Source organism: Eschrichtius robustus, chromosome 20 (assembly GCF_028021215.1).
Source record: "Eschrichtius robustus isolate mEscRob2 chromosome 20, mEscRob2.pri, whole genome shotgun sequence".
NCBI lineage: Eukaryota > Metazoa > Chordata > Mammalia > Artiodactyla > Eschrichtiidae > Eschrichtius > Eschrichtius robustus.
Window position 1 is genome coordinate 65,931,000 of NC_090843.1, and position 22,421 is coordinate 65,953,420.

At 65.4% G+C, this 22,421-nt stretch overlaps 2 protein-coding genes across 8 annotated transcripts in view; one reads left to right on the top strand and one right to left on the bottom strand.

Moving 5' to 3' along the window:
- SREBF1 (sterol regulatory element binding transcription factor 1) lies at window positions 1–16,675 on the top strand. 5 transcript variants are annotated; one of them, XM_068530906.1, is made up of 20 exons: window positions 1–255; window positions 7,355–7,450; window positions 8,787–9,203; window positions 9,580–9,767; window positions 9,853–9,990; window positions 10,071–10,292; window positions 10,949–11,063; window positions 11,240–11,460; window positions 11,670–11,871; window positions 11,993–12,171; window positions 12,450–12,711; window positions 12,792–12,958; window positions 13,110–13,278; window positions 13,721–13,829; window positions 14,087–14,196; window positions 14,312–14,444; window positions 14,611–14,776; window positions 15,162–15,362; window positions 15,463–15,574; window positions 15,944–16,675. In XM_068530906.1, exons 1-20 carry the CDS (start codon window positions 165–167, stop codon window positions 16,171–16,173), a joined length of 3,528 nt encoding a protein of 1,175 aa, XP_068387007.1. In that variant the 5' UTR covers window positions 1–164; the 3' UTR covers window positions 16,174–16,675. The 5 variants fall into 5 exon arrangements, with proteins under 5 accessions (XP_068387007.1, XP_068387004.1, XP_068387003.1 ...); XM_068530903.1 differs by lacking the exon at window positions 7,355–7,450 and having other exon boundaries at window positions 11,006–11,063; XM_068530902.1 differs by lacking the exon at window positions 7,355–7,450 and having other exon boundaries at window positions 2–255.
- Window positions 16,676–17,240: 565 nt separating this feature from the next.
- RAI1 (retinoic acid induced 1) overlaps window positions 17,241–22,421 on the bottom strand; it is a 107,311-nt gene continuing 102,130 nt past the window's right edge. For all 3 annotated transcript variants that reach the window (XM_068530899.1, XM_068530900.1, XM_068530901.1), the window contains 2 exons: window positions 18,976–19,025; window positions 17,241–18,656 (listed from right to left, as the gene is read on the bottom strand). In XM_068530899.1, the coding sequence (XP_068387000.1) occupies window positions 18,642–18,656; window positions 18,976–19,025 (65 nt within the window). In that variant the 3' untranslated portion in view covers window positions 17,241–18,641. The remainder of the gene's footprint in view (window positions 18,657–18,975; window positions 19,026–22,421) is intronic.

Sequence of the window (22,421 nt, forward strand, 5' to 3'; positions counted from 1 at the left end):
AGGCTCCTCCCCGCCCCCGCCCGCCCCGCAGAGCCGCCGCCTGGGAGCCCAGTTGCCGAGGAACTTTTCGCGGGTGCCGGGCCCCACTGAGGCCAGGGCGTGACGCGAACTCGCGGAGCGGCGGCGGCGGGCCGGGTGGGCCGCCGGGAGGAGGCGACTGCGCCATGGACGAGCCACCCTTCAGCGAAGCGGCCTTGGAGCAGGCGCTGGCCGAGCCGAGCGAGCTGGACGCGGCGCTGCTGACCGACATCGAAGGTGCGTCAGGGCCACTGGGCTCCGCGCGAGTGGGGCGCGCAGGAGGCGCCGGCCTTTGTCTTCCGGGGCGGCGCGGGGCGCGGAGTGCGGGCGCGGAGCGGGGCGCGGCGCTGGCGCTGGCTCCGTGCGGGGCGCCCCGCGTCTCTGCGCTGAGTGCTGTGGGCCTCGCTGTCCTGTCCGCGCGGAGCCTCCCGCGCCCGCCCTGGCTGCTCAGGCCGCTCCGGGTCCTTGGAGGCTCGGCGCTGGGCACGTGCGCCTCTGGGCGTCCCGGTCCGCCCCCCGCGGCCAGTGAGTCCTCAGCCCGGAGGCGGCCGCGGCGAGAGCCTGGGACCCGGGCATCGCCGAGGCCCCGCCCCCGCTCCGGCCTTGACGTCAGCGGGAGGTTATTCTCGGTCATTCCCTCCGGTCCGAGAGTTCAGCTCGGCGCAGGAGCTCTTGCGCAGGCGCGCGGGCGTCCTCCAGCCCCTGCCCCCCAGGGTCCGTTTCTCCTAGCCGGCGCCGGGCATGGGTTCGGCACACACTTATTGAGCATCTACTAGGCCCCGTCCTAGGCACCAGGGGTTCACAGACAGATCTGGGCTCCCCTTTTCTTGGAAGCACAAAAATCGCCAAGGAAACCCACAAACGGATATTTAGTTACACCCTGTGGTCGAGCCGGGGCAGGGCGACAGCTTCCGGTAGAGCGGTGGGGTGAGACCTGAAAGTCAGCCCCAGGACCCGCTGGGAAGGATGTCTTCGCCGCAGAGGGCACGGCGAGGAGTTGGAGATTCACAGGTGAGGCTGGGCAGGTTGGCCGAACGAACGAGGACCCTTGTCGGCAGGGAAAGGAGGTAGCAGCTGCGCCGGCTCGCTTACACCTGTGGAAGCACCGCTCTGATTGTTCTACAGAGAAGGGGTTGGGGGAGACGCTGAAGCAGGGGCCAGTTAGGAGGCTGTTGCCCACTGTGCAGACAGCAAATCCCAGCCCCCCTGAGTTGCCTCCTAGGTTGCTATGTTGCACTTGGTTGATGGGGAAACAGGCCAAGAGCACAGGACCCAAACTTCCCACCACCTGGATAGACACGTCCATGGGGCCTGTGGCCACTCTGGGGTTAGCAAAACGGACCCCCACTCCTGCCCTACTGCAGCCTTGCAGATGAACCCAGCTGGCAGGGCCCAAGAGTCGCCAGGTCCCCTGAGAGGAACGAAGGTTGAGAGGAGGGCCAGGCAGGCCTCGAGTCCGGGATGGGGAGCTGGACTGGATCCCAGAGGCAGTGGGGAGTCTTGGGGGAGGGATTGGGGCAGGGCAATGCCATGCTTGGGTTCTGTGTCGGAAGTTCCCTCTGGCTGTTGGGGTGGATGATCACAGCACGAGTAGAGAAGACTCATTCAGCACTTATTGTATGCCAGGCACTGTGCTGACCACTGAGTCCTCCCAACAGCCCCAAATGAGGGCCTTGAGGCACAGAGAGGTTAAGTGACTTGTCCCAGGTCACACAGCCAGAGCGTGGCAGAGCCAGAATTCAAACCCAAGCTGTGGGCTCCAGAGCCCAAGCTCTTAACCGCTGGGCTCCTAAAAGTGTGTGCATGTGTGTGTGGGGGTGGGCAATAGAGCAGGGGACCCAGGAGGCTACTCCACGTGGAGGTATGCTGGGGGTTGGGGAGGGGTCATAGGTCACACAGCCACCTCCCCATCCCAGGCAAGAGCCTTTGACTCATGAGACTGAGGACTGGCCTTGAGCCCCACCCAGCCCGGGCATCTGCCTCGACCAGACTCTCTGTCATGTGACCAGTTCTTGGGATGGCACTTTCACCAGGAGTCGCAGGTTCTGTGCTGAAGGCACTGCCCCCGCCACAGTGCACCGTGACTCCTGGTGAGTCTGTCTCCTCCCGGCCTCCTTTTCTTGTTCTTGCTTTGGGGTCCTTTGTGGCCGTGGGCAGAGGGCATGTGAGAGCTCCCCCGCGCGAGTGTTGTTGTTAGTTCCGGGGCAGTCCTCACCTCCCTGCTGGTTAATTCACCAGGTCTTGAACGTGTGCTTAGTGCAGAAGAGGCGAGTGGAGATGGCTGCTTGTCGGGGCCCGCGCATCTCCCGCGGGTGGGCCTGGGGCTCCAGCGCACGGCTTGTAGTCATCTCTGCCTGGGCTCCCCAAGTTCACTCTGTCTTTGCACCCCAGGTGTCTGCCTTCCGGCATCTTGCCCACTGCTCTGCCCAGTACCTAAATCAACTGCACGGGCCGGGCCTCCTGGGGTCCAGGCCAGCCTGGTGGAGAGGACACATGGGGGCCACCCTGCCCCCAGGCCTCTCCCCGTGGTCTCTCATGCCCGGTTGTCTCCCTGGCCCCACCAAGCACGGGCCCTCCTTAGGAAACAAGCTCACGGTGGCTTACAGCCCAGCTCTTGGCCCCGGCGCGTACCTCCTGAGCTCCCTAACCACCGTGGCTCCCCAGTGCCCCGAGATGAAGTCCCCTTGTCCCAGCATGGCGTTCGAGACCTGTACGGTGGGCCAAGCCTGCCCTCCGTGACGATTCCCGTCCCTCCAGGTCCCACCCCTCAGGCCCTCCCCACGCCGCTGACATGTTCTGCCCCCGTGCGGTGCCTCCGCCTCGTTCCCACGACAGAGCCTGGGAGAAGCCTCTCCCACCAGACACGACCCGCTCTCCGTCCCTCTTCCTGCCTTTGGTACCCGGCCTGCTGACCGGAAGCAGAAGGCACCCCCCAGCGTGGCCGTGTGCTGCCCTCTCGGCTGCAGCGGCTCCCCTGGAAAGCGGGGGGTGAGGCTGTAGCTGGGGGTGGTTCCAGCCCTCGCGCCTCTGAGGGGCACGGAGAGAAGCGTGCCGGGAGCTACCTCTTGCCCGATGGTCACCTCACTGGACACAAACATCCTGAGTGACCTGGTCAGCCCCAGGCGGGGTCACCACCAGGCAGAGGCCTGGGATCCGGACTTTGCCCAGCTGATAAGCGCAGGCCAGGTGAGAATGACTGCGCCGGCCAGAGGAAGCGTCTCTGTCCTTGTGTCTTGCCAGCCACAGGCCCTTTGGATGTGCCCTTTGACCCCGGGACCTGACTGGGGCTGCACATCTGCACCTGTGTTAGGAGAGGGGAGGGCCTCAGAAATGCCATGGTCACCTCTTCACCCAGTGTATAGACAAGGAGCAGACGCCTCCACTGCCCCCCAGCTGCCCAGCCTGTATGGCAGCCGAGGGGGTGAGGAGCAGCAGGAAGGCCAGGCCCGGCGGGGCTTGCGTCCCAGGCCAAGAACCTGTTGGAGATAGACCATTTCTAGCTGGTGGAGGAGGGCCAGAGCACAGCAGGTGTTTCTGAGTCTCTGGCCATAGTTGATGGTTTGCTGTGCAGAACACCTCAAGGCAGCCTTGGGGATGCAAACTAAAGCACTTTTGAGATTCCAGTCACACAGTTGTGGGGACTAAGGAAAGCAACCCAAAGTAGGTAAAACGATAAAACCCAGTGCTGGGGCTGCTCCGAGGAAATGGGAAACATTGCAGGGAGAGCGTAAAGGGGTTTATCTTTCCGGAAACAGCCTGCAGCTCTGAAGCAGCATGCTGCCTTTGAAACAACACACCCACTTCAGGTTTAAAACAGCTGCAGTGAAACAACCCCGAAGGGAGAAATATAATTAATGTAAAGGAGTGGATAGCAGTATTTAGACGGGAACGTTGCTCAGCAGGACGGGACCGCCCCTTACATTGCTGCTGCGTCAGGCCCATGGGTTGTTTCCCAGCTGCTGGAAGGAGTCTCTACCCCCAGGCCACACCCAGGACAGGACGTTGGAATTGGTGCTGGCCAATTTGTCCAGCGGCCGTGCTCAGGGTCACTTGGTCCGTGTAACTGGGAGCGGCGTGTGGGGTGGCGCTGATGGGGGAAGAGTGCGAGGAGGTGACCTCAGAGCAGGTTTTGAGAGAGGAGTAGGAGTTTGCAGGTGGACAGATGATAGTGGGAAGGGCCTTCGTGGCAGAGGGAACAGGCTGGGCGAGCGCGGGGGCGTTTGGTAGCACACAGCCTTCTGAAAGCAGACAAGGCGAGTGAGGCTCACCGGACTCAGATGGCCAGGGACCAGCAGGGGTGGGGCTGGCAGTGCATATGCCCCTCGATCTGGTCTCCTCTGTGCTCAGCCCCGTGCTGAGTGATTGCGTGTCACAGAGCTGGCTCAGGCCTTGACCCTGCCCTGGGGGGCTCCTCTAAGGGCAGTTAGGAAGGCCTCGGAGCAGAGGTGGTGCTGGGGCTGCGCCTTGCACCTTCGCGCTGCCTCCCCTCCGTGTCCCACTCTGCACACACGTCCTGACCTGGGGTGAGCGGTGGCAGCGAGGTGGGACAGAGCCAGGCTGGCCCTGGGGCTCACACCTGCCCCTGGCAGGCTGGGCTGAGGGCTGCGGGCTTGGGGGTTGGCAGGCCTGGGTTTGCGTCCCAGATTGTCCACTTGGCAGCCAGGGGACCTGGGGCCCGTGGCTTCCCTCTGAGCCTTAGTGACCTCGTCCGTCTAGAGGGCTCACGCCCAGCTTCCCCTGGGGCTTCGGCACCGGGCCCGTCCCACTCCAGGAAGAGCCGGCACCCACTTGCACCCCCGGGCAGCCCTGCGCACACAAAGGGCAGCCTGTGTCCCTGCTGCACACACGCGGGCTGTGGACATGTGAGCCTGCCAACCGGGCTCCTCAGAGAGCAGCAGGGTGGGTGGCAGGCAGGGTGCAGCCCCCCTCTCCCCACCACTGCCCTGCGCCCTCCATCGAGTGGGCGGAGCTGGGACGGGGCTGCTGCTTTGCACCGTTTGCCATTCTTCACAGCTGTGCAGACTTTGTGACCTTGCAAATCCCTTTCCTGCCCGTTCCCTGAGAAATGGTCTCCTTGGCTCAGGTGAGAGACGAATGTGGGTTGGAATTCCAGCTCTTGACTGTCTCCCTGACCCCCACCCCCTTGGCTCCCTCTGCTTCAGCCACACCGGCCTCCTCGCTGTCTTGATGTCACCTCCTCAGAGAGGCCTGCCCTGACTGCCTCCGTTTTTTCATGGTGCTCATCACCACCTGCACCCCGTTCCTCCCTGTATTTGCAGACCGTTGGTCTACAAATGGAACAGAAGCTCCACGAGGGACGTCTTCGTGCTGTGTTCCAGCACCCTAGTGCCTGGCACACTTAGTATACACTTAGGAAAGGGCAGTAGATATTGCCACAGAAGCAGATCTGGGCTTCGTGGGCCAGGCCGTGTAGTGGAGGTGGTGAGCTCCCTGTCCCAGGAAGCATGCAAGCAGGGTTTCTTCAGGGTGCAAGGCCTCATGCAGTTTGGATGGGCCGGAGGCTCCCGTGGCGGTCAGAGCTGGGCTCCTGTAGGTTCGTGGTGCGGGGGGGCCCCCCCCCAGGATTTGCACCATGGCCTGAGTAAACGCGCAGGAGAATAAAGGGCTGCCCCACATCTGCCTTCTGAGGGAGGTTTGAAGGCGAGCCAGGGAGGGGGGAGGAGGTTTCAGTTTTCCTGTTGGGTCCTGATAGGATCAGGGCAGGCTAGGAGGAAGGAGAGGAAAAGGAGTCAGGCTTGGGGGCGGGCAGGTGGGCCCACTGAGGCCGAGCCCGAAGTGCAGAGAGTGCGTGCAGGAGCCACGTGGGCCATGAGTCTTCCCTCATGCGGGAAGCTGAGTGCTCAGCTCACCCAAGGAGGGGCCACAGCGCGGGATCCCGAGTGCTCAGCTCACCCAAGGAGGGGCCGCACCGCGGGATCCCGGGCCAGCCTTTCAGACCCGCGGGGGTGGGGTGGGGGGGGGCTTCCGAGGCCAGGAGTGAAGGCTCAGAGAAGGGGAGTGAGAAGGGAGAAGGGCAGAAGGATGGGTCAGGAGCTGGGAGGGCTTGACCCCTCGGGGCGGTTGGCTCTGGCCCCGGCCCGCCCGGCCCTTCAGAGTCTCAGGCGAGTGTCTGCGTGTGGGCCTTGGAATTCAGGCCTCAGTGTCGTCCAGTCTCACGGTACTGAGGTGAGGGAGGAGCCTTCCCAACAGCAGTGTCTTGTTTGTTTTTTGGGGGTGAGGGAGGGTGTGAGCACCCACCGGCTGAGGAGAGACGGAGGTGAGGGTGCTAGAGAATTCTGTTGCCCTTGGCACCCCCTGCAAGGCCATGGAAGGACCCGGACAAAGGAGGATGGGGGGTGGGGCGTTACCTCGGCTAGCCTCCTGGAGAGGGAGGGCCATCCGGGCCGGGGGTTCTCCAGTCCCCCAACACCCTCCGAGGCTGCAGGAGACCAGGAGAAGGTACCGGGGTGGGCCCGGCCACAGTTGGAGGCTGGCCTGAGCCCGGGGTCTGTTTGGCTACAAAAGCCCGAGCTGGCAACCTGGGCTGCTGGCCAGGCTATGTTCATGTGTGTCTGTGGAACTCTGACCTTACACAGAAGGGGAGGTAGGCCCAGGTACCCCTCCAAAGACCCCCAGAGCCTGTCACCCTACGACTTCCTCACCTTCTGTCCCAGGGATTGGGCTGCCTCTTGGACTCCCCGGCCCTACAGTGAATAAGTGAGTGAATCAGGCTTCACCCAGAGACTGCTGGTCGGGCGGGGGAGGGGGTGAGACCTTCACCGACCCCCATCCCAGACCCAGGCCCCTCTGCAAAGGGATGCCTGTGTGGGGCGTCAGCTCCAGTTGTTACTTGCTGGGCACTTTGGGGTAGGGGTTTCCCTTCCTCAGTTTCCCGACAGTGACCTGTTGTCAGGGGTCCATGCGGTCGGGTGCGGCAGAGACTTGGATGCGGAGTTGGGGCACACCTGGCCGGACCCACGCCCGCTCCGCCGCGCTCTCGGAGGTGGTGGGAGCAGGGGCACGTGACCTCCAGTAACCCCTGCGGACGTCGGCGCCGAGCGGGTTGAGGGCCGGCGTCCGCGAGTAACCCCGGCCCCATCCGGCCCTGCGGGGCTCAAGCCGAGCCGCGCGCCGAGGGGGTGGGGCGGGGCCGGGGCGGGGCCCCAGGAGGCGGTGGCGCGGCCGCTGATTGGCCGCGTGCGCTCACCCCATGCCCGGCCCGCGGCCCCGGGAGGGCGTGGCCATTCGGCGGGGCGGGGCCGTTCGGCGGGGGCGGGGCCGGCGGGGCGGGACCAGTGGCGCGCTCGGCGGCTTTAAAGCGCGGCAGGCCACGCAGGTGAAGTCAGCGCGCGGACACCGGCAGGCCAGTCGCCTGGACCGCCCCGAGGGGCGGCGGGCGCAGGCCGCGGAGCCATGGACTGCACGTTCGAAGGTATTTTTCGGAGGACCCCCCACCTCTTTATTACAGTTTCCATCTGCATCGCGGGGTCCTCATCCCCGGTGCCCTGAGGGGAGGTGTACCCGCTCTCGACTCTCAGCTGGCGGACCCCTCCCCAACCTCAGTAGTCACCCCCATCCCCCCGTCTGGCGTGAGAGGGTGGCTTTCCCACATCCTCTGCTCCGCAGGGAGGAGGGCCGGTTGTCCATCCGTCTCCTGGGGCTCCTATTTTGGAGGGCTTCTTGAGCTTGCTAGACAGTGGGCCCCCTGGGTTCAGCCAGTTTTTCTTTCTGGGCCTGTTTCCCCATCTGTCAAAGGGGCTCATGAAGCCTGGGGAGCGAGCAGGTCCTGCAGGTGAAAGCACTCTATGCCCCATGACCTGTGCAAACCTGGAGGGCCCGCCACGTGTTTCTGTTTGAGGACCCAGGAGGCTGAGGCTGGCACCCCCATCTTGTTCTCCTGGAGGCCGCAGGGAGGTCCTCTGCAGTCGCTTTCCTGCCTGGCACCTGTCAGTAGGAGGGACTCAGGCGACGTTGACTCTCTCCTCCGTGCGGCCATCCTGCCACAAAAGGTCTCATCTGTCTTGTGCAGATGAGGAAACTGAGGCCCAGTGAGAGGAAGCCCTAGCTGGAAGCCCAGGCTGGGGACCTGGGGTACATCTCGGGCTCCCAGGGTTTGCGCGTGGATCCTGCAGAGCACTTTGGCCCAGTGGGTGGCTCCCCCAGTGGGTTAGAGGGCCCTAGGCTGACCCAGCCAGGCTGCTGGTCGCCAGCTGGGGAAGAGGGCCTGTGGCCAGGCCAGGGCCGCGGCAGGCAGTGTGTCCAGTCTGTATGAGGAGGAAAGAGGACAGACGGCGTTTGCTTTTGTCGAGGGGAAACTGAAGCCTGAATGGCCGGTCCCGAGGCTGCTTGGCTGCAGACGGGGTCTGGGCTTGTGCCCAGAACACACAGGGACACTCTGGTTGGCACACATTTGGCCAGCGGCTGGCTCTGCCCCAAGCCTCGGTCTGTCCCACAGAGGAGTGGGTTGGCGAAGGCAGCTCTGAAGCCGGGAGTTGCGGGCCCAGGCCTCAGTTCTGCCTTCGCCTCGTCCTGGGGCAGGTCGGTGGGCCTCAGGGGGTGCTGGGCTCGTCCAGTGTTGCAAGGCCATTTGACGCACCTGGCAGAGCTCCAGATGTCACAGGTGTCTGTGAGTGGGGGCTCCTGGGGGTGGCTTTCTGTTTCCATGGCGTTGGTCCCACAGGTACACTGGGGGGGGGGGGGGCGGGGGGCGTGCAAATCCGTGACACCAGCCCCTCTGCTGCTTACACAGCTTTTCCTCCTTACCGCAGACATGCTTCAGCTCATCAACAACCAAGACAGTGACTTCCCGGGCCTGTTCGAGCCGCCCTTCGCTGGGGGCGGAGCAGGGGGCACAGACCCCGCCAGTCCAGATGCCAGCTCCCCAGGCAGCCTGTCCCCACCTCCTTCCACGATGAGCTCCCCACTCGAAGGCTTCCTGGGGGGGACCAAGGCGACAACCCCACCCTTGTCCCCTCCCCAGCCTGCACCCACCCCCCTGAAGATGTACCCTTCCGTGCCTGCCTTCTCCGCGGGGCCTGCTATCAAGGAGGAACCAGCGCCCCTGACCACCCTCCAGCCGCTGCCTGGGGCTCTCCTGCCCCAGCGCCTTCCGGCCCCAGCCCCACCGCAGTTCAGCTCTGCCCCTGTGTTGGGCTATCCCAGCCCTCCTGGAGGCTTCTCCACAGGTAAGGGGGGAGTGTGGAGGGAGGGGCACAGCAGGAGCACCAGAAGAAGGGTCTGCTGTGGTCTCAGTGGAGGAATTTGCAGGCTCTAGAAATCGGGTCCCTGCTGCGCTGCTGGAGGTGCTCCCGTCACCGGCAGTTCTCGGGAAGCGCCGCTTCCCAGCCTCCCAGCCTCCACAGCAGATACGTGCTTGGCTGGGAAGCTGGGAAGTGAGCACGCTTGCATCAGAGCCCCAGGCAGGGACTGTCCGCATAGTAACCTGAGGCCACGAGGGTAACAACGACTCACTCAAGGTCACAGGGTGATAAGTACCTGCGGGGTGGGTTGGAAGTGGGTTAGGGCAGCCTGTGTCCGCAGCTCCAGCCTTTATCTCTGCAGGGACCCCCCCGGCGAGCACCGCGCAGTCGCTGCCTGGCCTGCCCCTGGCTGCCCTGCCAGGGGTCCCGCCCGTCTCCTTGCACAACCAGGTCCAGAGTGCGGCTCCCCAGCAGCTGTTGACGGCCACAGCCACCCCGACGGTGGCCCCTGGAACAACCACTGTGACCTCACAGGTCCAGCAGGTCCCGGTGAGGGGGTCTGGCCCGGCCTCAGGGAGGTGGTGGCCCTGGCCCCAGACCCACAGCCCACAGCTGAGCCCCCTCCTGTCCTTAGGTCCTGCTGCAGCCCCACTTCATCAAGGCAGACTCGCTGCTCCTGACGACTGTGAAAACAGACGTGGGAGCCCCCATGAAGGCGGCAGGCATCAGCTCCCTGGCCCCTGGCATGGCTGTGCAGGCAGCGCCCTTGCAGGTGGGCGGCTTGGGCAGGGCAGGGGGGCGTGGGGTTTGTATGCATGCGTGTCCACCTGCTAACCGTGCCTGGCCCCGCAGACCCTGGTGAGTGGCGGAACCATCCTGGCGACTGTGCCACTGGTAGTGGACGCTGACAAGTTGCCCATCAACCGGCTGGCAGCTGGTGGCAAGGCCCCGGGCTCGGCCCAGAGCCGAGGTGAGAAGCGTACGGCCCACAATGCCATTGAGAAACGCTACCGCTCTTCCATCAATGACAAGATCGTCGAGCTCAAGGACCTGGTGGTGGGCACAGAGGCCAAGGTGCGGGCAGAGGCCCCGATGGGGTGGCCCTGGGGAAGGAGGCACCTGGGGGGAAGAGGAGGCACCTGGGGGTAAGAGGAGGATGGGGCTGAACCTGGACAGACAGGCCTGGGGCTCCAGACTCCTCGGGCCTGCCGGCTCTGTTCAGCTGAGCTTCATGGAGGCCGTGTGCTGTGTGGGCTCTTCTAGGTGCTGGGGATTCAGCAGTGAACAGACGGGCAAAAATCCTGCTGTTGAGTAGCTGACGTTCTGGCGGGGCGGCGGGGTGCGAACAGGCAGGACAGATCCGTGTGGGGTTTGCCAGGTGGCATGCGTGCTGTGCCGGAAAGAAAACGGGGTGGGAAGAGGGATGGTGGGAGTTGCAGATCTGAATCGGGTGGTCAGGGGAGGCCTCGCAAAGGTGATGCCTGCCGTATGTGAACAGAGGCCTGGAGGAGGCGAGGGGGCAAGGCGTGAAGGTGGAACGGTGGTGACAGCAATTAGCCGTAAGCTGTTGTATGCATTTTACTTGGGAGGAACATTCCATGTAGAAGGAACAGCAGGTGCAGAGGTCCTGAGGCAGCTGTGTAGCAGAGCAGTCCCGCCCCTTGTGCTTAGCTGCCCACTTGTCTGGCCTGACGGCCACCTGTGCTCTATCTCCCTCCTACCGCCTGCAGCTGAATAAATCCGCTGTCTTGCGCAAGGCCATCGACTACATCCGCTTCCTTCAGCAGGGCAACCAGAGACTCAAGCAGGAGAACCTGAGTCTGCGCACAGCTGCCCACAAAAGCAGTGAGTCCTGGCTCCCCTCCACGCCTGGTCTCACTTTAAGCTCTGACCCTGCAAGGGCCCTTCACCCCCTCTTTGGCCTTCCCCTGGCTCTCAGCTCCCCCAGGTCCTCAGCTCCGATTTGGGGCGAGGTGGGGTGTGTAGCCCTCACCTCAGCCCTGCTCCTCTCTGGCCCACAGAATGTCTGAAGGACCTGGTGTCAGCCTGCGGCAGTGGAGGCCACACAGACGTGCCCATGGAGGGCGAGAAGCCAGAGGTGGTGGACACCCTGAGCCCGCCACCCTCAGACGCTGGCTCGCCCTTCCAGCGCAGCCCACTGTCCCTTGGCAGCAGGGGCAGTAGCAGTGGTGGCAGTGGCAGTGACTCGGAGCCTGACAGCCCAGTCTTTGAGGACAGCCAGGTTGGGCCGCACGTTGTTGCCCCCTCCCTGTCATCCAGCGACATCCTCTGAGTCCCGGGACTGGGGCGTGTCCTACCTCTCGTTTTAGAGACAGAGAGCTGGGCGGGGGTCCCGCAGTAAGGCTGGGGGCAGAGCTGATCTCTCCTTCTCTGAGCTGAGCTCTCTGGGCTGTGCTTGCCCCGTTCTCACCGCCCTGCCCACCCCCCCAGGTGAAGCCAGAGCAGCTGCCGCCCCCCCACAGCCGGGGCATGCTGGACCGCTCCCGCCTGGCCCTGTGTGTGCTTGTCTTCCTCTGTCTCTCCTGCAACCCCTTGGCCTCCCTGCTGGGCAGCCGGGGTCCCGCTGGCCCCTCTGATGCCACCAGCGTCTACCATGGTCCTGGGCGCAGCATGCTGGGTGCTGAGGGCAGAGGTAGGACAGGCCAGCCTGGGCAGTGCGAGGGGGGGACTCTTGGGGACGTAGCTCCTGGGCCTGTGGGCTTGGGGCTCTGGACTTCCTGGGTGCCGTGTCCCCAGCCTCTGTCTGCCCCCAGATGGCGCTGGCTGGGCCCCGTGGCTGCTGCCCCCACTGGTCTGGCTGATGAACGGGCTGCTGGTGCTGTTCTCCTTGGCACTTCTCTTTGTCTACGGAGAGCCGGTCACGCGGCCCCACTCAGGCCCCGCTGTGCACTTCTGGAGGCATCGCAAGCAGGCTGACCTGGACCTGGCCCGGGTAAGCGGCCGGACCCCGGGGGTGTGGAGGGCGGGCAGGGCTGGGTCCTTGAGCAGCACCTGGGAAGGTGCCGGGCACACCGTGAATCTCCCCTGTTCTCCCCACTCCTGTCTACCCCTCAGACCCCCACTGAGCCCCGGGGACCCAGCTGGCACTGCTGGGGTTGGTGGGGTCATGGCGGGGAGCCCAAGATGGAGGGCTCTCCGGGGCTAGAGGGGTGGCACGTGCTGGGGATGCTCTGACCCCACCTTTCTCACCTGGAAAACCCTCATCCGCAGGGGGACTTTGCCCAGGCCGCCCAGCAGCTGTGGCTGGCCCTGCGGGCCCTGGGCCGGCCCCTGCCCACCTCCCACCTGGACCTGGCCTGCAGCCTGCTCTGGAGCCTGATCCGCCACCTGCTGCAGCATCTCTGGGTGGGCCGCTGGCTGGCAGGCCGGGCGGGGGGCCTGCGGAGGGATGGTGCCCTGCAGGTGGACGCCCGCACCAGTGCCCGCGATGCGGCCCTTGTCTACCACAAGCTGCACCAGCTGCACACCATGGGTACGGCGGGCGAGGGCTGGGCCCGAGGGGGTCCCGCCACCTCTGCGCCACGCCCAGCCTCATGCCCTCCCATTTTCCAGGGAAGTACTCGGGCGGGCACCTGGCTGCCGCCAACCTGGCACTGAGTGCCCTGAACCTGGCCGAGTGCGCGGGGGAGGCCATGTCCGTGGCCACGCTGGCTGAGATCTATGTGGCCACCGCGCTCAGGGTCAAGACCAGTCTCCCCCGGGCCTTGCATTTTCTGACGGTGAGTAGGTGGTGGGCTCGGTGGGGGACGGGGCTGAGGTCTCCCTGGGCTGAGGGCTGCCCGGGAGAGGCAGCTGGTTATGGGGTGGGCTCCAGGCCCCCTGGGGTCTCAGCCCGGGGCCTGGGGTCTCAGCCCGCTCCTCCCCCCGCAGCGCTTCTTCCTGAGTAGTGCCCGCCAGGCCTCCCTGGCACAGAGCGGCTCAGTGCCTCTTGCCATGCAGTGGCTCTGCCACCCTATGGGCCACCGTTTCTTCGTGGATGGGGACTGGGCCGTGTGCAGCGCTTCGCGGGACAGCCTGTACAGCACGGCCGGGAGCCCAGGTGCCTCCTCGCCCTGCGCCCGTCCCCGGTCCCTGGCCTCACCCTCCACCCCCCTCCTCATCCTCATCCCTGCCCACCCTGGTCTGTTGCCCCACCATCCGTTGTTGCCACGGGGGCTGCAGGAACAGGGAGGCCAGGCTGGCTCTGTCTCAGTTGGGGCTCTTCAGAGGCAAACAGGAAGAGGGATTGGGGGGCAGGTGGTTGATTTGGGAGGTGCTCCCAGGCAACACCACTGTGGTGTGAGGAGGTCAGGAAGGGCGTGTGCCCAAGGTAGGTTATCTTGTCCACGGGGGGTGCGGGCAGAGTATTTATCCCCCAGCTTTCATCTGTCTCAGAGCCAGGCGCCCCCGTGCCCAGGGAAGAGTCCTAGGTGCAGGGAAGTGCCTGTGCACGGGGAGGTGGGGCCCGTGCCCCCGCCCCACTCGCCCACTCCTCCCCACAGTGGACCCCCTGGCCCACGTGACTCAGCTCTTCCGTGAACATCTCTTGGAGCGAGCGCTGCATTGCCTGGCCGAGCCCAGCCCCGGCCCCGGGTCAGCCGATGGGGACAGGTGAGTGTCCCTGTGCGCCTCAGCAGGCCAGGTCCCCCACCCCCCGCCAGTGGGGCTTGGGAAAGGCTACGTCCAGGGACCCGTGTCGGTGGCCAGAGCCGGGTCACCGTGGCCTCAGTTCCCCCACCAGCCCGGCAGGGGATGGCCGCACTTTGAGGAGCCAGGAAGCCAGGCTGTGCCGTGGGGGGAGGGGAGGAGGGCCATCCGTTTCGGGACCCCTGCCACCTGTCCCGACAGCCAGTCCTCTCCTGCCACAGGGAATTCTCCGATGCCCTCGGGTACCTGCAGCTGCTGAACAGCTGTTCTGACGTGGCCGGGGCTCCTGCCTGCAGCTTTTCCATCGGTTCCAGCATGGCTGCCACCGCCGGTGAGCCCCCAGGCCTCCCCGCCCCGTGACGCCCTTGGGCCCAGCGCCACAGCAGCTCGGCCTTGGGTGCGGTGGGGCCGAGTTTCAGGGACCCCTCCGGCCCTGCTTCCTGCAGGCACAGACCCGGTGGCCAAGTGGTGGGCCTCGCTGACGGCTGTGGTGACTCACTGGCTCCGGCGGGATGAGGCGGCGGCCGAGCGGCTGTATCCACTGGTGGAGCACCTGCCCCGCGCCCTGCAGGAGTCCGAGTGAGCGCAGGCCGCGTGCTCGTGCCCCCACCCCGACCCCCAGCTTTGTTCTGTGCGGTTGGGGTCCCGTCATTTCTTTCCCGTGAAGCCAGAACCAGGGCAGGGGAAGCTCAGCGAGGGCCTGAGGCCTGGTCTGACCGTCACACCTCTGCCTTGGCGCCAACAGGAGACCCCTGCCCAGGGCGGCTCTGCACACCTTCAAGGCTGCCCGGGCCCTGCTGGGCCGTGGGAAGGCAGAGTCTGGCCCGGCCAGCCTGGCCGTGTGTGAGAAGGCCAGTGGGTACCTTCAGGACAGCCTGGCCGCTACGCCAGCCGACAGCTCCATTGACAAGGTGAGGGCTGGGGCCAGGGGCCTGGCGGATCTCGGGGGCCTTGGCCTTTCCACTCCCCAGACGGTCCCCCTTGGGCTGCAGAAGACTGCAGGGTCAGCCCAACAGTACAAGACTGGGGGCTAAGGTTTGGGTCCAGGGGAGAGTGGCTGCCCCCTCTGGCCTCAGCGTCCCCACCCCCGGAGGACGGCTGGGGTGAGCGGTGTGGCAGGGCCTGGAGAGCGGGCGGCCCCGCGGTGCATTGCTGTTGCATTGCACGTGTGAGGCGGGTGCAGTGCCTCGGCAGTGCAGCCCGGAGCCGGCCCCTGGCACCACGGGCCCCCACTCTTCCCTCCCAGAGCCAGAGCCCCCTGACCCCTGCCCTGCCCTGCCCTGCCCACCACCCCAGGTCATGCAGCTGCTCCTGTGTGACCTGCTCCTTGTGGCGCGCACCAGCCTGTGGCAGCGGCAGAAGCCGCCGGCACCCTCCCAGGCTTCACCGGGCCCGGGCAGTGGGGCCCAGGCCTCTGCCCTTGAGCTCCGTGGCTTCCAGAGGGACCTGAGTGGCCTGAGGCGTCTGGCGCAGAGTTTCCGGCCTGCCATGCGGAGGGTGAGTGCCCATGGGGCCCTGGCTTGCAATGGGGACGTATGTGAGGTGTCGGGAGGGAGCGGGGGCCTGGCTGGAACCTCTCCTGGCTCCTCCTGCCCAGGTGTTCCTACATGAAGCCACTGCCCGGCTGATGGCAGGGGCCAGCCCGGCACGGACACACCAGCTCCTGGACCGCAGCCTGAGGAGGAGGGCCGGCCCCTGCGGCAAAGGAGGTGAGAAGGACAGCTGGCCCAGGTGGGAAGGGCCACACGCCAGGTGGAGGCTGCAGAGGGAGGTTGTGTGTAAGACACACAGGGACCGAGGGACTTCGTGGTGGCTCCCTGATGGGAGGCCTAACCTGAGAGTCCGTGGGGACGACTGTCCTTTTGTGGGACGCGCGACTGTGTATGCGGTCTGTGCTCCACGGGCAGGCGTGGAAGGGGCGAGGCTCCGTGCTCGAGGGGGGCGAGGGGGGCGAGGGGGGGTGGGGCGGGTGCTGGCTAGCCTGGGGCGGGGCCGGTTGTCCCGGGGGGCGGGGCAGGGATCCGAGCCGCGCCCCCGGCGCGGCCCCGCCCCTGACGTGCCACCGTGCGTGTGTGCAGGCACGGCGGCGGAGCTGGAGCCGCGGCCCACGAGGCGGGAGCACGCGGAGGCGTTGCTCCTGGCTTCCTGCTACCTGCCGCCCGGCTTCCTGTCGGCGCCTGGGCAGCGAGTGGGCATGCTGGCCGAGGCGGCACGCACGCTCGAGAAGCTCGGTGACCGCCGGTTGCTGCATGACTGCCAGCAGATGCTCATGCGCCTGGGCGGCGGGACCACCGTAACCTCCAGCTAGACCCCCGCCGGCGGCCCAGCCCCAGCGCCCCTGTTTACGTCTCGACGGCCGAGGGCAGCGCCGGAGACCCGGGGCCCAAGGCTCGCCCACGGAGTGCACGGTCCCTGGCGGGCTGGAGACCCTTGGGGACTTCCGCACTTGACCTTGGGGCCTCCCCAGCCCGCTGCAGCACTCGATGAGCGGCGGCCAGGATGGTGCTGGCCCCTGGTGGCCAGCCGGGGGATTGCCGGGGCCTGGCAGCCGCCGGGGGTCAACTGTTCCGCGGGCCGCCAATCCTGGGCTTTCCCTCTCCGTCCAGAGGGAAGAGGGGTGCGTTTCACTGAGCCGAAGGGCCCTGCCCCCGGCACCTCCCTCCCATCAGGGGAGACCTGTGCATAGTGTAGATCGTGGTGCGCCAGCCTCCTGGCCTCTGAGGTTCCAAGTGTTACTTTGCCTTTTGCAAACTTTATTTTCATAGGTTGAGAAGTTTTATACAGAGAATAAAAAATGAACTTATTTATAATCTGGGTTTTGCTCCTTTGGGGAGGGGGGTGTGTGCCAGCCAGAGGGGATCCTTTGGGCCATCTGTCCCCCCAGCACCCAGGCAAATGCTTCCCATCCCTACCTGCCTTTCGGTTTGGGAGGCCCAGCTTTATTCCCTCCAGCTGACCTGGGTCCCACTGATCACTGGGCCGCACGTTTGGGCTATATCATCTCCTAACCCTTAGGGTCCTTATGGTCTCAGCTGTTCCTACTTGCCTCCTATCCCAGCTTCTACTCCCTTCAGGTCCCGGGATGACATGGGAGGACAGCTCCATGTCTTTGGGGATCTGTTGTGACAGCAGGAGCTACAACCTGGGTCTCCCTGTGTGTCTGGGTGTCAGTCTCACCTGCCTGACCCCTGTCCCCTGGACAGCTGTCCCCTCCCCGGAGGTCACGTGGGTGTGGCTGGGCAGCAAGGGCTTCTTTCCTGTACCTGCAGTAAGGTCCCCAGAGCCCTCCACTCCCCTCCCCTCCATTACAACCCTCTCCCCCAGAGCCTGGCCCCTCTCCCAGCAGAATCTGGTCAGAATCCACGGGCTGCAGAATTCCAAAACAATCGTTGTATCTTTATTGACTTTTTTTTTTTTCTGAATGCAATGACTGTTTTTTTTACTCTTAAGGAAAATAAACATCTTTTAGAAACAGCTCGATACACACAATCTTCAGTGTGAAGCAATATACTAATAAGAACACTAGTCGTCTTAACATTTACAGTCTTCATATATATTATATATATGTATATGTATACATATATATACACTATATAACGAGGCCGGATATAATACACACGTTCACCGTTTTACAGTTATATGTACAGGAAGTTTCTAGGGCGGCCCCGGGCTGGGGCTGCGTCAGGCCTATCGAAGCGTGGACAGAGCTGAGGACACGGACGGACAGGCGGACGAACTCGCGGGCACTGGCCCGGGCGGTGGTGGCTGCTTGGGGAGGGAGGCAGCGCCGGAGCCCCCTTCCCGGCAAGGGCCCCGTGCTGAGGGGCACACGACGCACGGCGGCGATACACGGGAGAAGCGAACATGTTCCCAACATATATACATTCTATGTGACATATATATAGAGGGGCACACAGGTGTGTACATGGATCTAGCGCTGTCTCCGCTCCCGTGCGAGTGGCGCTGCGGCCCCCGGAGACGGTGGTCGTGCAGAGGGTCGGTCATGCGTCTGCCGGGGGTGCGCTCTGGTCGCGACTTTTACTTTTGCGCTCCCAGGCTGGGCTCCGGGGACGGGGCGGACTGGAAGGGGGACGAGCAGAAGCCAGCGGGGGCCAGTCCGGCCCACGCCCAGTGAGCCCGCATCCCCTGAGCACGGGCCCCAGGCCCCCGGCCCTCCCGACCCGCCAAGGCTGGGAGGGAAGGGCGCACAGCCTCCGGCCCCTCTTGCGCCGGACGGGCTTCGGCTCCCCCCGCCCCCAGCCGCGTTCCAGGAGAGACGTCCTGGAGGGGAGCCGGCCTCGGACTCTTCGGACCCCACCCCACTCGCAGGGTGCCCAGTTGCGTGCCACTACCGACCCACGTGGAATGTGTGCCAGGTCGTCCTGAAACTTCCAGGGGAGAAGCGTGTCCCCAGGCTAAAGGCCTCCCACCCACGCCGGAGCCTGGGTGTTCCAAGGAGTCTGGCCGCTCCGCGGGCTCCCCCTCTCCAAGCCTGGCCGGGGGATGGGGGCAAGAAGGCCCTGTGCCGTCCGGTTCCGGGAGCAGACGGATCCGGAACCTGTTTTCTTCCCGACCCGGGACCACTAGCTTCCGCCCGAGGAGGCCAGATCCAAGATCCGGGGTCCGGATCAAGGATCGGCTCTGGACCCGCGCCGGAAGCAGCGCAAAGGCCCGGGGGCTGCGCCGGCGGCTCCTCTCCTCGGCGGCGGCGGCGGCGGCGGGCGGCGGGCGGCGGGCGGCGGGCGGGATCCGGCGGCTCCTCCGGCCGGGGGTGGATTACAATGGCAGCATCTGCGAGGAAGAGACGCGCGGCGCGTTGCTGACTGCGGGGCACCTGCCGAGCGGTCAACTCCTCCAGACCCGCCCCTCAGCCCCGACCCCGCCCGCGCCTCCAGAGCGAGGCCCCACCTGCGGCTTTGCCTGTAGGCCGGTCCCCGTGCCCCGCCCCGCCCTGGGCTGGCCCCGCCTCCCGCACGTGCGGGGGTGTATAAGTGGCCCGGGGCCTGTGCGTGCCGACCCGCCCCCGTCTGGTCCGCCCGGAGCCGGCAGCCCTGCGCCGGGGGCTCCTCTCCAGCCTGGGCCCCTCCAGGGGAGGCTCGCGGTCACCCACCTTATGTTTGGGGCATTTCAAAGAAAAGTTCTCTTCGATGAATACGCAACCTGTGAGCAAGAGAAGTTCGTGCGGTCAGAACGGCGTCTTGTCCGGCCGGGAGGGGGGCCCACCGCCCCGGACGCCCTCAGCTGCAGGGTTTTTTTTCAAAGAGTAAGTCAGCCTCTGCTTGAAATCCGACCCAATCCGAACTCCGTCAGCCCTCCAGCCCCGCTGTCCTATCTGTCCTTTACTCTCCTTTCCCCTCCCCCTGGAACCCCCTTTTGTCATGGGGAAGCCTCTCCCCCTCGCCCTCCCCTGCTGTGCTTTGCTGGGCCACACTGGTCACTTCCTCCTGGTGGTCCGGTCCCAGCCCCTAGGTAGGTCTTGACACCCAGGGGGTGCTCAGTGAAAGTGTGTTGACCAACTGGGACTGGGCCGTGTGGCCACAGGTCTGGATTCCAGCCCCAGCCACTTCTCTGAGCCTTGGTCCTCACATCTGTAAAATGGGCGTCCCGCCCACTGCTCCTGTGTGTCTGCTGTGGGCTTGTTCCCGTGGGGGCCTAGCCGGGCAGGCTGACCTGAGCACTGGGGCAGAGAGAGGAGGGGATGGAGGTCCCGGGTCTGAGTGAATCTTAGCAGGTACTGGAGTGCCCATGGCACTGTCCGCCCTGGGGGAGCAGAGAATGGCCGAGCAGGCCCCACTGCCCTGCCTGCTGCCACCTAGGGAGGCCCTGGCTTTTCCCCCTGGAGTCCCCTTGCGTCACCCCCTGGACCTCTTCTGGGCTCATCCCCCTCCCTCCCCTGCCTGTGGGCCGCTGTTCTGAAGAAACCCCAGACCCACAAGCAGCCAAGCCAGTCCTCGTAGCACTGGGGGTGGCTCTGCCGCGGCACCGGGACAGTGGCAGCTAGAGGCAGCGCAGGTGGGGAGCAGGGCTGGGTAGCCTCCAGAGCCGGGGTCTCAGACCTGGAAACTGCCGTAGGTCTGAGGCGGCTCATGTTTTCCCCCTCCCTACGCTCAAGTAAGCCCGATGCCGTCCTGGGTCATACTCGGCAGAGCACTGGCCTGAACCCTGGCCCGCTGCACCCACGGGGCCCCCGCCCCGCGGGCCCTACAGTCAAGGGCTTGGGGCTCCGGAAGCAAAGAGTGGGGGGGTGGCACTTCCAGAGGCATCATGCTCAGCCGCCCCCAGTAGCCACTCTGGACGTGGGGAGGGAGGGCCAGTCACCCACCCCCGGCCCCTCTCCTGGTGTCTGCACTTGGGGAGCCAGGGCCCAGCTGACAAAGCGGCCCGGGGCCTGGTGCTCGCTTTACTAGCTCCAATGTGGGCTGCCTAACAGAGGGCGCAGGGTCAGTGGGCCTGGGCAGCTCTGTTGCCCCGCGGTCTGAGGGCCCGTCCCAGACCCCTGGAGAGCCCCACGGAGAACCGCACTTCCGGACCAGGGTCAGGCAGGTGCAAGGTGCTGACCAGGGGCTGGGTGCCTGCCGGGAGCTCCTGCCTGCCCAGCTCACTCCCTGGCTTCCCCCCGCCCCCCCCTGCTGCCTGGAGCCGGGTCCCCCTCCCCTCTGGCTGCTAGGCTCACTAGTTCTGCCCCCTTCTCTGGCCACTGTACCCCCTCCATGCCCCTCCCCCACACCGCCCCCTCCGGGCTCTGCCAAACCCTCCACTCCTTAGGCAGATGCCTCAAGTTCAACCCCAAAGGGAGCTGCACGTGTGGGGATTAACCACCCCCCCACCCAGCCTTGCGCAGCCCCTCTGTGAAGGAGAGAGGGGGCTGCCCAGCTGGGCCTGCTGGAGTGGGGAGACCATGCAGAGCAGAGAGGAGCTGGCCCAGCTGGGGCCCCAGCTCGTCTGGGTCCACCAGCCTCAGCTGAGCTGCTGGCTGACCACGGCCACCTGGGTGAGCTCAGCCTGGCACGCGGCAGGGCCCACCGGCCCCCACGCACCCTCCTGAGACATGCTGGAGTCTGGGCCTGGAAGGTCCGGTGGCTAATACACTAGCGGCACAGCCTGCCCTGCCTCGGGCCTGCTCGCTGGCCTGGGGACGCTGGCTGCCTCCCTCTTCCCGCTCCTCCCAGCATGGCCCTGCTTCCTGTGCTTGCAAAGCCTCTGAGGCACAGGCTCCATCTGCACCCACAGCCCCTCTCCCCGGAATTCAGGGCTCCGTCACAGCTCTGCTCAGGCCGGCATCTCATCTGCCTCCTGCGGCCCTACAGAGAGCCCTCCTATATGGGGAGTCCCTCAAAGACATCACTGGAAACAGTCTGTATCGCTCCAGGCCTGGTATATATGTCTCACCACAAGCCAGCTCCTGCCCACCTCCCTTGACCTCTTGAGGACTGGCTCCAATGTCACCTCCTCCTAGAAGCCCTCCTGGATTCCCTCCCAACTCAGGATGGATCTCTCTCTCAGCACACAGTCTCTCTTTGTCTGGTCTCCATAACTTTAGGCAAGGATCAAGGTTTTCCTGTCTGTCCCACTGAGACATGAGCCCCCCAGGAGGCTGGGAAGCTGCAACACCGGAGGGGACAGCGCACAGGACGTGAAGCCGGCCAGACAGTGAGTCACCCCCCGGCCCTGTTCCTGCAGCGCTGTGGCCACGGGTAAGGCAGCCTCTCTGTGAAGGTGCCGCTGGGGACAGTGCGAGGCCTGGCGTGGGGCCGGCAGAGCGCAGGCGCGAACCTAATCACTGCGGGAGGAGAGCTGCAGCCTGCGGCACCTGTTCCTGGAGGTCAGGCCTTGGGTCTGGTGAAGTGGCGGAGTCCACATTAAAATCCGGTTCCCACGGCCCTCAGGGCAGGGTGTGGAGCCAGAGCAGCCCCCTGTCCTGCTCCAGCGGGCTCCCTCCCTGAGGTGCTAGCGCCTCAGCCCTCGCCAAGGAACCATCACTGCTCAGTCCCGTGTGTGCTCCTGGGGGCGGCTCGGTGCGGGCTGATGCCAGGAGCTGGCATTCAGGTGGGAAGAGGGGTCCCCGGGCGGTGGGAGCAGGGAGGGTCCTGCCAGGAGATGCCTCTGCCCTGTCGTCGTGCGACAGGGTCGCGATAACCTCCCCCTCTTCCAGGGCAGCAGGGGGCGGGGGACAGGGATCGCGGGGGCTGCCCCCAAATCGGACCGGGGCTGCCCCCCAAATCGGACCGGGGCTATCCTTTCCGGGCCGTGCTTGTGATCTCACTCCCTGCTCCAGACAGCTGCAGAAAGAAGACATGACTCTAACCTCCGCTTCACAGGTGGGGGACCGAGTGCAGAGACATCGGTGGACTCACCCAGTCCACACCTGAAGCATGCCACCAGGATCGGGGGCTCCGGGCTCTCTGGCCCAGGCCGTCAGTATGCCACCTGCCTGGTGATGGTAGGTGCTCGATAAATGCCCTCGGGTCAAGTGAGCGAGGGAGTGGAGAGAACGGGGCAGGTGCAGGGGAGCCTGGTCCTGACTCCAGGGCCCACCGTCCTGCTTAAACCTTCCAC

Excerpts from the sequence above, each read along its gene's own strand:
- SREBF1 (XM_068530906.1), top strand. The coding sequence starts at position 165 with ATGGACGAGCCACCCTTCAGCGAAGCGGCCTTGGAGCAGGCGCTGGCC. Across the intron at positions 9,768-9,852 it reads CACAGGTCCAGCAGGTCCCG|GTCCTGCTGCAGCCCCACTT; the intron begins GTGAGGGGGTCT and ends TCCTGTCCTTAG. Across the intron at positions 11,064-11,239 it reads CACAGCTGCCCACAAAAGCA|AATGTCTGAAGGACCTGGTG; the intron begins GTGAGTCCTGGC and ends TCTGGCCCACAG.